This window comes from Paramormyrops kingsleyae, chromosome 17 (assembly GCF_048594095.1).
Source record: "Paramormyrops kingsleyae isolate MSU_618 chromosome 17, PKINGS_0.4, whole genome shotgun sequence".
Lineage (NCBI taxonomy): Eukaryota > Metazoa > Chordata > Actinopteri > Osteoglossiformes > Mormyridae > Paramormyrops > Paramormyrops kingsleyae.
Genome location: NC_132813.1, coordinates 20,936,418 through 20,950,426, shown reverse-complemented (window position 1 = coordinate 20,950,426; position 14,009 = coordinate 20,936,418). Strand labels below are relative to the sequence as shown.

Genomic DNA, 14,009 nt, shown 5'->3' with positions numbered 1-14,009 from the left:
AAAACCCATAAATATCTAGGAAAAGAATTGCAGCAGTGTTCCTAAAATACACTGCTGAGGCCACAGTGAGCTGTTTGTTTTTCACTGCAACGCCAGTGAAACAGGGAGCCAGACACATCAGGCTAAACCTGGAAGACAAACAACTGATATCCAACAAAAGAAAGATGCAGGTATCATCCATGTATCCACCCATCAATCCTCAAAGTGTTGTGGGGTTGCGGGGGGGGCATGGTGACAATCCCAGAAAGCTCAGGGCACAGGGCAGGGGACACCCAGGACGGGATGCCAGTCCATCGTGGGCCACAGGGCAGGGGACACCCAGGACGGGATGCCAGTCCATCACAGGGCACAGGGCAGGGGACACCCAGGACGGGATGCCAGTCCATCGTGGGCCACAGGGCAGGGGACACCCAGGACGGGATGCCAGTCCATCACAGGGCACAGGGCAGGGGACACCCAGGACGGGATGCCAGTCCATCACAGGGCACAGGGCAGGGGACACCCAGGACGGGATGCCAGTCCATCACAGGGCACAGGGCAGGGGACACCCAGGACGGGATGCCAGTCTATCGTGGGCCACAGGGCAGGGGACACCCAGGACGGGATGCAAGTCCATCACAGGGCACAGGGCAGGGGACACCCAGGACGGGCTGCCAGTCCATCGTGGGCCACAGGGCAGGGGACACCCAGGACGGGATGCCAGTCCATCGTGGGGTTCATACACACACAATCATACACTACGAGAAATTTGGCCTAACTGCATGTTAGGGGTGAGCAATTAATGAAATTTAAATTTTAATTATGATTTTTGCCTTAGCGAGTATTAGAAAAGATAATCAAGGTAAAACGATTATTGTGCCGTATTCCATTTCGCGATGATGCTCCCGTTTTGTCTTGTGCTATAAACCAGGGCAGCCTTTTCCAGCCCCTTCTTCTTTGTTTCTCAGTTGAATTTTATTTAGAGTTCAAGGAAATCCACTGTTAAAAAGATGAGTTTTTGTAAAAGTTCAAGAAAGGCTTGACATGTTAATCGTGATCTCAGTACTGAACAAAATAATCACGATTATGATTTTTGCCATAATCAAGTAGCCTTACTGCATGTCTTTGGATGGAACCGAGTACCAAAGGGAAACCCACAGGACATGGGGAGAACCTGCAAACTCTGAACCCTCAGTGCTGGAGATGTGAGGCTACCCACTGAACCACCATGCCTGAATACAGTTACCAATTCTCCTGAAATATAGGAGAAAGACAAAGCAGAACACAGACCATTAGAGGGGATTATAGCAAACAGGTGAAGTCAAGCGCACAAAAGCTTCAATTTATAGCAGAAATGATATTCAGCAGAATGTTATTAAGTCTGACAATCTAAAAGCATGCATTTAAATAAAGGAAAGAGATTAGAAACCAGACACTGTTTTGAAAATAGCTCATAAAAGGCATAAATTCAATTATTCTTCCTTCATTTTCTGATATACTATTAGTCTTGCATCTATAATCAGAGTTACGTGTGTGACAAAATCTGCACTTTTCTCAGTATCACATATTCTTTTGTTCTTATTCGGTGGAATAAGTTCACATTATTACCCTGTCATTTAGTTCTGAGGTTTCACAAAGCACATGAATGGACCTCGAAATTCAAAGAATGAGAAGAATTCCAAATCGAAGGGTCAGCATTAAGGCAATTTGACAGGGTCTCTTATTTTGAAATAATAAGCCAGTCAAATTCTTTTGAGCAGCATGGCTTTCAATTTGTTCTTCTTCCTTAAAGTGACAGCGCTCCTTTCTAAATCATTGCACATCCAGCCTGAATCCTAATCCCTGGGAACAATAAAGGTCAGAGCAGTGCTTAATGCCATCATATTATTACTTGTCTGCATTAATCAGTGGCATTTCACCATTTCAGCGCCACATAAATCAGGCGACTTGGAATGAAGCTGGAGACGTGTACAGGCTGGGAGGGTCTCCACAGTGAGTGCGGCGGTCACTGTCTGCAGGGGGACTAGTCAAGGTCACGCTAACATGCTAGCTGAGCGAGGGAGAGCCCAACAAAGACACAGAAAAAACAGCAGAGGGAATGAAGCGAGGTGCCTGGGGCTTCCTGGGTCTGTCTGGGGTTCTGTCCCTAAACTAGCTGCTGGCAGCACTGAGCAGACCTGCAATGGACTTACCTCACATGCAGGACGGTACTCTGGCCATGTGCTACCAGACCAGGAGAAGCAGTCCGAAGATGGATGGATGGATGGATGGATATATATGTCGAAACAAAAGTATAAAATTCCCCCCTGGGTTCAATAAAGTTTATGTCATAAATATCAATGGCGTGTAAGAATATTGATGACAACTTTGGATCGACAATTGAGTCTCCCGAGCTTGTTGTCATGTCAACTCGCGTTCCCACTGGGCTTGACCTTGACACTGAGAACCCTCACAGCTGTGGGTGATAAAAGACTCCCCCCCTCCACCTCTGGGGTGAGGGAATAGAGCCTTCACAAACATGCGCTATCGAATTATGGGCCTGAGACCCGGAGAGATTATCCGGTGTTTACCCACGGTGCCTCACTGAGCTGCTTTCGACAAGCTGGGGCGGTTGGGGGGGGCGGTTTGCTCCGAACCCGAAACCGCACACGCAGACACCGTCTGCTGCCCTGTGTGTGTGGGCCAAACCCAAAGAGAGGAGGTCAGCTGCTCATAGAAGACAAAAACAGAGAATCTCAAGCAGCCCCAAACACTTTGCGTAAGAACGACTTTCAATCCAGTCTAGAGACCTTCTCCAGGTAGCACCAGGCCCTAAAAACGACCCAGAACCTGTTAAGCGGTGCAGGCCCCTGGTCAGGTGCATGAGGGCGGCCATCTTGCTGCGCTTTCAGCCTTTGGCTCCGAAACAGATATTCACTTATAGCAGAAATACAGCCAAATCTTTAAACTCGCCTGTCTCTCACTGGCTAGAGCAGAAATGGAAAAGAAGTGGATTTCTTAAAAAAGAAAAGTAGGTGAAACAGAAGCAGTTCTGAGATTATCGGCAGAGACCCAGGAGACCACTGTAAGGTTTTATATTTTTGGTTTATATTTTTGCAGACAGGAAATACGAGGCAAAGCGAAAGAGGGTAGAAGGGAACCGTCGGCGAGGAGATGCTTTGGAGCCAAAACGTCCAGAGAGTTATTTAGAAACTTGACAGGTGTGCAACAACCGAACAATGATCTACGTGAAAAATATGGGCACAGAACTATTTACAATATTTGGCTGTCCATCATGCTTAGACAGGGACCTTCATGATGTCCTGGGGCTGCTCAGCAGTAATTATGTGAAACATGAGCAGAGGTGAGTTGAAGGACAGGAGACTAATCAGCTTCCCATATCAGAGCCTCTGCCTCCCTCGCATGCCTACTGCCAGCCAGTGTGAAGTCCGGGGACGGATGTGATGAATTTGGTGGTTATTTCAGCAGCGAGAACAACGGAGGGGCAGTGTGTGGCTCAGTGGCTCCGTACATTGCCCCTGTGATTGAAAGGTTGCTGGCTCAGATCCTGAGGTTGGCAGAGGAAGTTCATCATGAGGCAAAGTCCTTAACCTCAGCTGCTCCAGGGACTGACTTACCCAGCTTTCTCAATTATATTTTGCTTCGCTAAAGACGTTTGCTAAATAAGTTGCTAATGTAGTCCAGAATAAAATGCTAATAGTACCCATAATGCATCAGAATAACACATAAATGTAATGTTAGAAAAATACATAAGGAACTGTATGAGTATAGAGGTGCAATAATCCCAAGTAAGATTTAACTTTGCTCGCAACTTTTTTTTGTTAGTGACATGATTACTGGAAGCTTTCTTTTTAAACATACTCAGGATACATAGTAATTTCTGGGACTCATAAAACAAAGTTTTAAAACGGCTTGTCATAAATAAATCTTGGAAGCGGCTCTGTGGCTGGTTCTCCCTCCATTAGAAAACAAAGCCAAATATGGAGATGCAGAAGCCAACAGCGGAATTTGCACAAATATGGCAGGAGCTCTAGCGATTTCCACGGGCATGTGCTGCACGGTGAGCATCAGCTGTAGTGCTCCCGGCAGGGGGGCTCGTGCAAGCCTCTACGTCTATCGGCACTTTTCCTCTGGCATACAGGAACCAAGCCGTACCTGAGCCGAAGCGCGAAGACAGACTAGCTACCGCGCGGTTCCAACTCGGTAAAGGCACTACTGGGAGCGACAGTGACATAAAACCAAAGAGGCGCTTATTTAGTATTGACATGGTGTATATCATGATTTACTATGCACTTATTTCCAATAGCACGCCTACGAGGATCACCGTGTTATGTTAGCATGAAGCGCTAGCGGAATTAGCATTCGCTTGTGTAAATTAGCATTATGAATCCATTCTATTCAGCTGTTCTATAATACTTTTTAAAGCGGATGCTTGGAAATGTTCACGTTTTCAGTTATTGGGAATGCATCAATACATTGCAATATCTGATGGTACTAATAATGAATAATATATAGAATATACCTTTTTCCCTTCAGATAATCCATACATATCGACGCGATCACTGGTATCTGTCTGCATTTCGACCAATCAGATGGTGGTGATGCAACCAGTTCAGTTTACTCATGCTTTCATCCCTGCTAGTAAGCAGAGTCGTGTCAGCATGGGTATGGCTCAGATATCTTACAATGGAAAACCCGTGTTTTTCCCGTGCACCTCAGTTCTGGGTGGCAGTGGAGAAGTGCCATAACATTATGGACTCGTAAAGCTCTGGATCACTTCAAGCCTAAATAAATAAGCAAAAACGAAGCAGCCATTTTTGTAGCTGAGCTGCTTCATCCTGGGGCATAAAGCCCACTTCCTAAATCTCCATCCTGACCTAACTTAAACTAACAGGGACAGAGAGAGCGCCACCGCACCGAAGCGATGCAGTCTGCTTTCAGACAGAGACACGGGAAAGGCTGACATCACTCAGCGTTTGCAGGACACAGAGCTGTTATTTGGGTAAGCAGGGCATCCTGGGGGCTGTAAAAATAGCTAAGGTTTGGCAAACAGCTCAGCGGGCAGAGCCACGCTGACAGGAAGCCAAAACACCATCTCAACAAGCACTCCAGCCTGCTCATAATTCCGTCCACAGATAGATCATATAAAACTAACCCAACAAGTTAAATAGGAGCCTCCCACAAAACTCAACGTTTCTGCCAGCTTTGACTTCCCAATGAATTCCTCTAATCGTGGGGAGAAGTTTAAAAAAAAAGCATGACAGAATCTTGCTTTGATGCTGTGACAGTATGAGGTCGCTGCTGAGAGCGCGAGGTGCATTTGCCGTCCTCTTACGGCGCTCCCTAACACACGCCGATGGCAGAGGGAGAACCTGCCTTTGAGCTCAGCAGCGTCTGCCGCAAACAGCTCAGCCCAGTCAGCAGGAAGATGCTCGGCGACACCTTAAGATCCACTTCTGAGCGACCTTTGTGTTCAGCAACAAAGGTGTAGATCAAATGGGGAGGAGGGGGCTTGTTAAGGCTGGCATAGAGCTTCACATCTGCCCTTCCCCATGTCACTCGCTTCTGGAATTTACACGGCTGCTGCTCATTGGTCTAATTTATACAGGTATACAATGGCACCAAATTAGGGGGACCATGTAATTCATGTCGGGGGGGACAATATGAACGAGGATAGGGTTTGTAAACTACCATTTCAACCATTTCAATTAAAAGTACCTGGATTTCACTTAAGCGCTGAGTTCTTGCTGTGTGCTGATTGGTCAGTCTCCTATAATCATGCATGTGTGTCTAATGTGAAACAGCTGGATGAGTCTTTCAATCAAGGAAACAAACCAGTCAATAAACAAAAAGAACTGAACTCCTGTAGCCAAGCAAAGGAACCTTTCAGGTTTAAAGCAGTTTGTAAAACCTGAAGTAGCTAATAGTGCATGGAGTAGGTGGTTATCCTACCACAGATACCACTTGCTCCAAGAAACTAGATCTTGATTTAACGAGCGTGTAAACAACATGAAAGCTGGAGATTTACCTTTCCTGGGCTTCCCCTGCTGAGTTACTCAGCCAGATAAATCCAGAAAGAAGCTAGACTCTTATCCTAACAGGCTGAGTTTTTACTGGTTCCACAAGCAAATCCATACCGCCAATCCCTCAGCACTAAACCCAAAGGGTGACGGGTGGAACGTCGGTGGAGACAAAGAGAGAAAAGTATGAAGAAAAAAGGGGAAGGTGAAGTATTAAAAAAATCCCTGAAACCTTAGTAACAAATGAAAATGTAGGTGAATAAAGGAAGGAAAAGAAAGAGTCACAGGAGTCAGATGATGACACTGGCTCAGAAAAAACAGATGGAGATAAACAGACCAGGAGAGAACTCTGACAATAAAGGCATATTGTCATTTCCAGCACCTCTAATCATACTAAAATGCTTAATAAGGCAAAGTGTGTCTTTTATCTAAAACACAATGCCCAGGTGATTGAGAGACTTTCCATTCAGGTAAGGCATCAAAACAGGCAGAGAACAAATCTGTCCCACATCAAGACAAACGCTTCATTCTGTTATCCTCCTCCTTAAATCTGCGCAGATGGGCCTCATTCATCTTGCATCTCATTACTAAACAGATGCGGGGGAAAAAAAAGCAGCTGAAATGCGATGGGAAATGTTAATGTGGACATTAGTCTGTCTGATGAAATTGCTCTCCGGTACAAATGGACCTCATTTTGCCGATTCCCCTGTCGTGTCGGTTTTTCTTTATGGAAGAGAAACGGCTCTGACTAGCTGTAATGTGAAATACAATCCAAAACTCATGCTGGCAGCAAAAATGATGACTGACAAAGGGATACCCTTCAGACTTGCGGGTGACAAAAACAAAAGATTCAGAAAGAAGTGTGGCTGACTGGGAAGGACTGTTATCTCACACCTTCAGTGATGGGGGTTAGCGACCCGCCTGCACTCAGTGTGTGGCATTTACACATTTCCGTCTCCACCTGCAATCCCAAACCAATCGACAATATGAACTGACATGGCTAATCCCCCAGACTGTACCCTGTGACGGACCGTGTCTCCCATCCAGTATGTCCCCTGTGCCCTGTGTTTCCAGGCTTCAGGCAAATTGGAATGACAGACACTTTTTAATTATTCGTTAGAGTGAAAAAAATGCTCTACTGTACAATAAATCTAAAACCAGTGACCTTGTCATCATTTTTAATACTGAAATAGAGCCAAAAACAAAGCAGTAAGGTGTAGTGAAGTATTTCCGATGACAGTAAGATCCTGGTTTTCCATGCCGACACACATTAACAGGTCTGGCATGGTCAAGGTCAGCTTTTAAAGCTTCAACTGCTGACTCTGGAAACTTCTAGATCAATAAGTGAGAGGTGAAGGGAGGTTGCAGAAAGCTTCTCTTTCTCATACTCGCTATTATCCACAGTCAGGTATTTAAGGATCTTTCTGTAATAAGAACATAAGAAATTTACAAACGAGAGGAGGCCATTCGGCCCATCAAGCTCGTTTGGGGAGAACTCAACTAATAGCTCATAGTTGTTAAAATCTTATCTAGCTCTGATTTAAAGGAACCCAGGGTTTTAGCTTCCAATACACTAGCAGGAAGACTATTCCATACTCTAACTACACGCTGTGTAAAGAAGTGCTTCCTCAAATTCATTTTAAAATGTTCTCCCGCTAATTTCCACCTATGGCCACGAGTTCTAGTATTTAAACTAATATTGAAGTATTAATGGTTCTAAAACCTCTAATATCTGTCTATAGGGTACGTAAAGCAATTAAAGTATCTGCTGTCCAGTATGACCTTGTAAGGGTAACTGGTATGAACTGGTCCACTGGAGGCTGGGTTATATGGTGACCAGGCTCACTTCCTGCCCCTGGTCTAAGAGTCCAGCAGCCCATTAGCTGCAACATCAAGATCAACGACATGCAATCCCGTAGCGGCCGGGTGATGTGGATTATTTAACGAGCAGCTGGGCTCTCGTGTTGCAATGCGACCTTGACAGCCTATCCCATAATGACAGACATGCATAAATCAATGGCAGATGTCCAGGACACGCCCCAACGCCCCGCCGTGTTGGTGTGAGGAGGTCTGTCCAGCGCTCAGAACCTGCTTTGGCCTCCACATCTGTTTGACTCTTTGCTTTGACTGCTGTGACGGCTCGCAGTTGTGAGCGAAAGCTGATCCGGATTTTCAACTTGCTGTTTCCCTTTAAGAAACACAAGGATGAATCATGGGATAGAAGGACACCAGAGCCCCGTCTCCATCTCTCCGCCGCTTCCCTTACCGGTGCCAGACAGGAGTCCAGCAGGGGACTTTTACCTGCCAAGCTGTTTCGGTCCAGTTCCTCCTTCTGCTTTCCAAACCAGAGCCAAAATATGCCTCCCCCTCTGTCTGCCACCACAAGCTCCTCTTTTCCCTACCTAAATGTGCAGAAACATCAACTGATGGACCACGTCTTGGCCCACTCATCTCCCAGATCATTATTCTCTTCTAATGGGACGTGTGAGGCATTTTGTTTGGCAGAAGGTGAAGGAAGGTTAATATTTGAGGTAAACTTGAGCTATATGTTGAGTAAAACACAAAACAAATTATTATAGACTCCATTTTTTTCCCAAGCACACAGCAGGTAAGAAAAATCCCTGGAACCTTAGCAAGTATAAATGGAGGAGAAGGAAGGTTACCATTTGAGGTAAAATTGAGCTACTCTAGATCTATGCTATATAGTTCTATCATAGATCTGTGCTCAGATAGGAAATACTTCTTATCTTAACTGTTACTGATATTTCTGTTTGTCATTGCTAGTGCACAATCAATTATGGGTTGAATAAAGGCATTACAATGCTTGGAGCTTAATGTCATCAATACATCGATCTCTGTTACTGCTTTTCTACTTCCAAGTGGAAGGGATATAAGATTTAACATAAAATAAACATATAGAAAATGCAGCATTAAACACTAGGCTACATTTTTTTGGGCTTCATCTGGGAATTTTGACAAAAATAATATTAAGAAGACGGCACAGAATTATTGATGCAGTCCTGTTTACTTATTAAAGGCTCATTTTGTATCTATAGTCTAAGTGTTACACAAACATAAAAAATGGCCAAATCTGCATGCACATCATGAACATTGGGTCTCGCATAAATATTCCTCATCTGCCCTCAGACATTCCGGCACCTTCTCTGGCACTTCACACAGTGAGACACCCTGTACATGTCCAGTGGCCTGCTTTTTCTGCATTTTATGACATCCATGGATTCATTCTGCACACTCTGCAGGATTCGTTCTTTATATGATTCCCACCCCCCACTCTGATCACCCTCCCCCCCCCCCCCCCTCGATTTTAATTAAGTATCAGAACACTAATTGAAAACCTCCTCTTTTCCAGCAACTCGGCTATAACTAATTCTGCCGAGATGAAAGGCGGAGCCTCTGAGAGGGAATCCGGCTGCGGCTCAGCGGGGCCCCCTGCCTGAATGTCGCGCACATGCGCCAGTTTATCGCCAGCCTCATTAACATGCCATGCTGGCAAACCCCAGTGGACATGTCCAGTTCAGCCCCACCGCTGCAGTGGAATATCTATGCAGTAATAGACTAGAATGCACCAATCCATCTTTAAGGGACCGGCAGTGGCATCTTGACAAGACATCTCCAGTGATACATTCTCCATACTGTGGTTCCTGACCTTGCCGCTGGTGGTTGTCACAGGAACCACCAGGGGGCCTCCTTTCTGCTCCTGTCGGGGTCTCATATTACCAATTCCTTTTAATCAAACGATTGTATCCAACTGAAATAGGGGAAAGCTGACTCATTATCTACCGAAAAAGAGGGAGGGAGATGTGAAAGAGTGGCAGAAACAGGGAAGGGCTTTCATCGCTGGTAGCCCGTTTGTTCGTGGGCCTCTGTGAGCCAGACGCTCTTCATTACGGCGGGACAATGGAGGAAGCAGGAGCCACAATGCCTGAGGACAGCAGCTCTCCCCTCCTGCACTTTCTGCCTCTCTTGGCTCTCTCCTTCTAGTTTCCTCTCTCTCCCTGATCTGTTGAAGTGGTACGAAGACGAGGCCGTTTGTACTGGGTAGAAGGGCAGGCTGTGTTTTTAAATGAATACTTATATAAAAGCACCACGGAAGATATATTCAAGAATAAGATCACATTGTCCTTAGCGGTGTGTTGCTCGCCCAGCTAGGATGCTATATTCTTGCTTGGAAGGTGGCTGGTTCTAATCCCACGGTCGGCAGAACGATTTCACCCTTGAGCAAAACTCTAAACCCCAACTATTCCATAGATTGTCCCACCATACTTTCTCAAACTGTATACTTGGATAAAAGTGTCTGCTAACATTTTCAACAGCCACCAAATAATCACTTTTCCTCCTCAGCTGCTCATTGGCTCCTTAGTTAATCTGTAGGGTGCATTACAAACTGTAGCATAAATCGACACACACAATGCACACTGCTCTCATACTTAGTTTTACACAGTTTGCATACTGGAAATTGGAAATCAATAATGTACAATTCCTCAGTTGTAAACAAAAACAAAAAAGATAACTATGCAAAATTGCTGTTTTCTGCAGGCTGATGCTGGCATCCCTCTTGTTTGTTACACCAGTTACATACAAGAAAAAGAACAGACCTAGTAATCAAAACAAAATATGAGTCTTAAGCAAACCTCAGCAGCAAGAGAGCATCATGTGCAGCCATTCACACACAGTTCCTTCCTGTTCCAGAATTCCTTACCCTGACTGGCCAATCATGGAGTCTCAGATCATGGAGCTAAAGTTTATAAGCCTCTGCTGCACAAACCATGACTCCAAAACCCTCAGAAATTTTGTGCACTACACAAATCTGCTTGCCCTGCAGCACCACCGGGGTGAAAACATTGGCCAACAAATGAAGATAAATGGAAGCCCCCCCCCCAACCCCGTCAAAGCTGCTCTCATTGCCTGGGGAAGAGAGGTCAATGTGAAGGGAGAGGGCCAGGCAGAAGAAGATGAGTTAGGAGGTAGTCTTTAGAGAATGCTCTCTGCTACAGCCAGGCAGCTTTTTGTGGATAAAATCTGATGGGGGGGCGGCTCTGGAATTCCTACAGCATGGGGGTGAGGTGGGAGACACTAATAAGGTACCTATATCATCTAAACATACTGTATACTGTAGAGATACATACATATAAGGTAGAGGAACACAGCTCTGCTCCTTCAAAATTACAGGGTGTGTTCACATTTATTCTGTTCATGTTTTTTTTTTATCGTTTTCTAATTACATAAAAAGTAAGTCAGTTCACCTGCGGGCTGACGTTAAAACTAAGAAGGAAAACGAAACGATTAAGGGGAGAAGTGAAGACCTATTTGGAAGAAAGTATAACTGCCTGGCAGTGGACTCACCCCCCACAAACTGGATGCCCCCGGCCACGCGACCGATGCTGCAGGAGATGAGGTCGGAGATGCAGCAGCCCATCAGGGCGGTGAGGGCGACGAGGAGCAGGAGGCCACAGCCCACCCCAGTTAACACGGTGCAGATACGCCACTCCAGGCTGGGGATGCCCTGGAAGGAAGCGTAGCGCCCGCACTGCTCCAGCATGACCGTCGCCTGCCGCTCTTCGTCCCGCACAGGGTACGAGCAGCGCCGGAACGTCCCGAACGATACCGGCTTGCCCATCTGCGAGCCCAGCAGCCAGTAGGGCATGAAAAAGCCCACGCAGGAAGCAACGGCGCTCACGAAGGACAGTAGTGCCCATACGATGCCGACGGAAGTCAGGCTGGACGCCATCGCCGATCTCAAACTTTGTTAAGATGAGCCGATTCTGAAGCGTAACTTTCACTTAATCAAAACGATCTCCTGCACGTCTTACATCTAAAGCCCACGTAGCTAGAAAGGTAGATCCATTCTCAGGTTTACTGTATGATGAAACCTGCGAAGACAAGTGACAAATCGCTGTCACCTGGATTGTGAGGAGTTACAGGTTAGCAGACAAATGCAGACAACAAGCCGCGTACAAAAGATTAACAAACAACCTAATTAACATCATCATGCTCATTAAAAAACAGCTTAAGGCTGTGCATGTGTGAAAGAATAAAATCTACAATGTAGACTATAAAACAGTGTTATATCAAAAGTAACAAAGTATCCACATAAAGTTTGAGGAATTTCATTTATTTATTTTTTTCTTCGGAAGCTATTTAAATATGCTCGAGCTGATGCAAATTAAAAATTAAAATTAAACTGAGAAACATTCACGCATATCAGGAATGGTATTCCATGCAAGTCAGCTGTAGATACTATAGACAACTGTGATCGTAACGTTTCTGAGTTAGACACGTCTATGAAAACTATACGGAAACGTAAATATGAAATTAGCCTATACATATCAAAACTTACATATTCCAAGACATGGCGATGGACGCTATCCCATTGGTTTAAATGGAGACGGAGCGCGACAAACTTTCAGATCGCAAAATGATCTACTGAAATTATATACAGAAAGTTTTGCAGGAATCCATCTAAAGTAATAATGGATCCATTCGAGGAAAAAGATACCGATATATCCGAAGAAATGTCAGGCGTTCTCTTTGGCGTCCCTTATGGTTCATCGGACAGGAATACTGGAAAATTAATTGCGATCGGTCTGCGAGGCGTTTTCTTACTGCGATGACAGCCCACAGTAAGATGCCCTGAGCATGCGAGCCCGTCGGATCAAGAGGGGACCCTGCATCCAGTCTCTCCACCCACTGGGCTGGACTAGCGGTCGCGGTATCTCTCCTCACTGGCATAGAGACACACCCACGAAAACATGCAGGCGGATCATTTGGCGAAGACTTGAAATTAATTTTAATATTTGCATGAACCAATGATTTACTATTCAAATAACACACTTTAAATGTGAACATACACCACCACAGAAAGCAATCTATACAACTTTATTCCATTTATTCTAATTTCTCCAATAGCAGCAATTTTTAGGTAATTTCCGTTTATTTCCCGTTGTAGTAGGCTATAATTTTTAAAACATCGAACTGCCTGTGTACTGGGAACGTAGACTGGGAAATAAATGTAGCCTAACCGTGTAAATCGTGTTTTCACCTTAGAAACCCTCAACGTTCGCCAAAATTAATGCATCGTTAATGAAAAACATTTTTGGAGTATTTGCTTTGAAAGTGGAACTGCATGGAAGTTACTTTCTTACCGTTCTTAAAACCTTCCTGTCGCATGATTAATAATCCTCGAACCTGCGATGAATAATGGTTTATTTGATGATTTATTTATATGGGCCAGAAATTATTGCTCTATGTGGATTGTATAATAGGTGGTAAAATTGTTCAGTAATAAACTGACGAGACATGGGCTTTGAATTATTCACATCTTAATATGAGAAATAACCCTGTGGAGCTTTAACCTTGTGGCGCCCCCAAATACCATCAAAACCTACGTGGATATTAAAAATCAAATGGTCTTCCTGTTTTATGATAATACATTATAAAAGCTATTTCCCACTATTTTGTCACTTCCATTTTAATTTACCAAAACGTCTTGTTTCACGTAAGCATCACATAAAAGAATTTTCTACTACAAATAGGCCTATTATATTTTATTTAGCCTAGTATACCTTTAACCTTTTTAAACGACGAAAGCAGCCTTTTCAATAACTATCTATGTATTTCTATACATTAGGCCTATATACATAACGTTGATTTGTTACAGAAAATTTAAAAAAATCAAATTTATTCCATCCACTTAATTTCAATATATTATTTGGACTCGGTGGCTCGCCTTCAACCCAGAATTATGAGAGTAGCCTGTATCATGAGAGTTTAACTAGACAACTGAACACGGACGGAATATTACGAATCGTAAGAATAACAGAGATTGTCACTGATTTATATAATTCAGGGGCTTCAAACGGCTCCCTTAATTAGCACGATGGGAACCTTGTTATAATAGCCTACCAAATGTTTCTCTAGGAACTCCCATTCAAAACGGACGCAATCACTTCTTGATGCTTTCACTGTAGTTTAACTGACAGTTGCACGCGG

At 44.5% G+C, this 14,009-nt stretch overlaps 1 protein-coding gene across 1 annotated transcript in view; it reads right to left on the bottom strand.

Annotated features, from left to right (window-relative positions):
* Positions 1-13,948, bottom strand: part of LOC111851296 (LHFPL tetraspan subfamily member 6 protein-like) — a 38,564-nt gene extending 24,616 nt beyond the window's left edge. The window contains exons 1-3 of the mRNA XM_023826063.2: positions 13,923-13,948; positions 12,358-12,742; positions 11,364-11,890 (exon numbers count right to left, since the gene is read on the bottom strand). Coding sequence (XP_023681831.1) covers positions 11,364-11,748 — 385 coding nt within the window. The 5' untranslated portion in view covers positions 11,749-11,890; positions 12,358-12,742; positions 13,923-13,948. The remainder of the gene's footprint in view (positions 1-11,363; positions 11,891-12,357; positions 12,743-13,922) is intronic.
* Between the last annotated feature and the right edge of the window lie 61 nt (positions 13,949-14,009).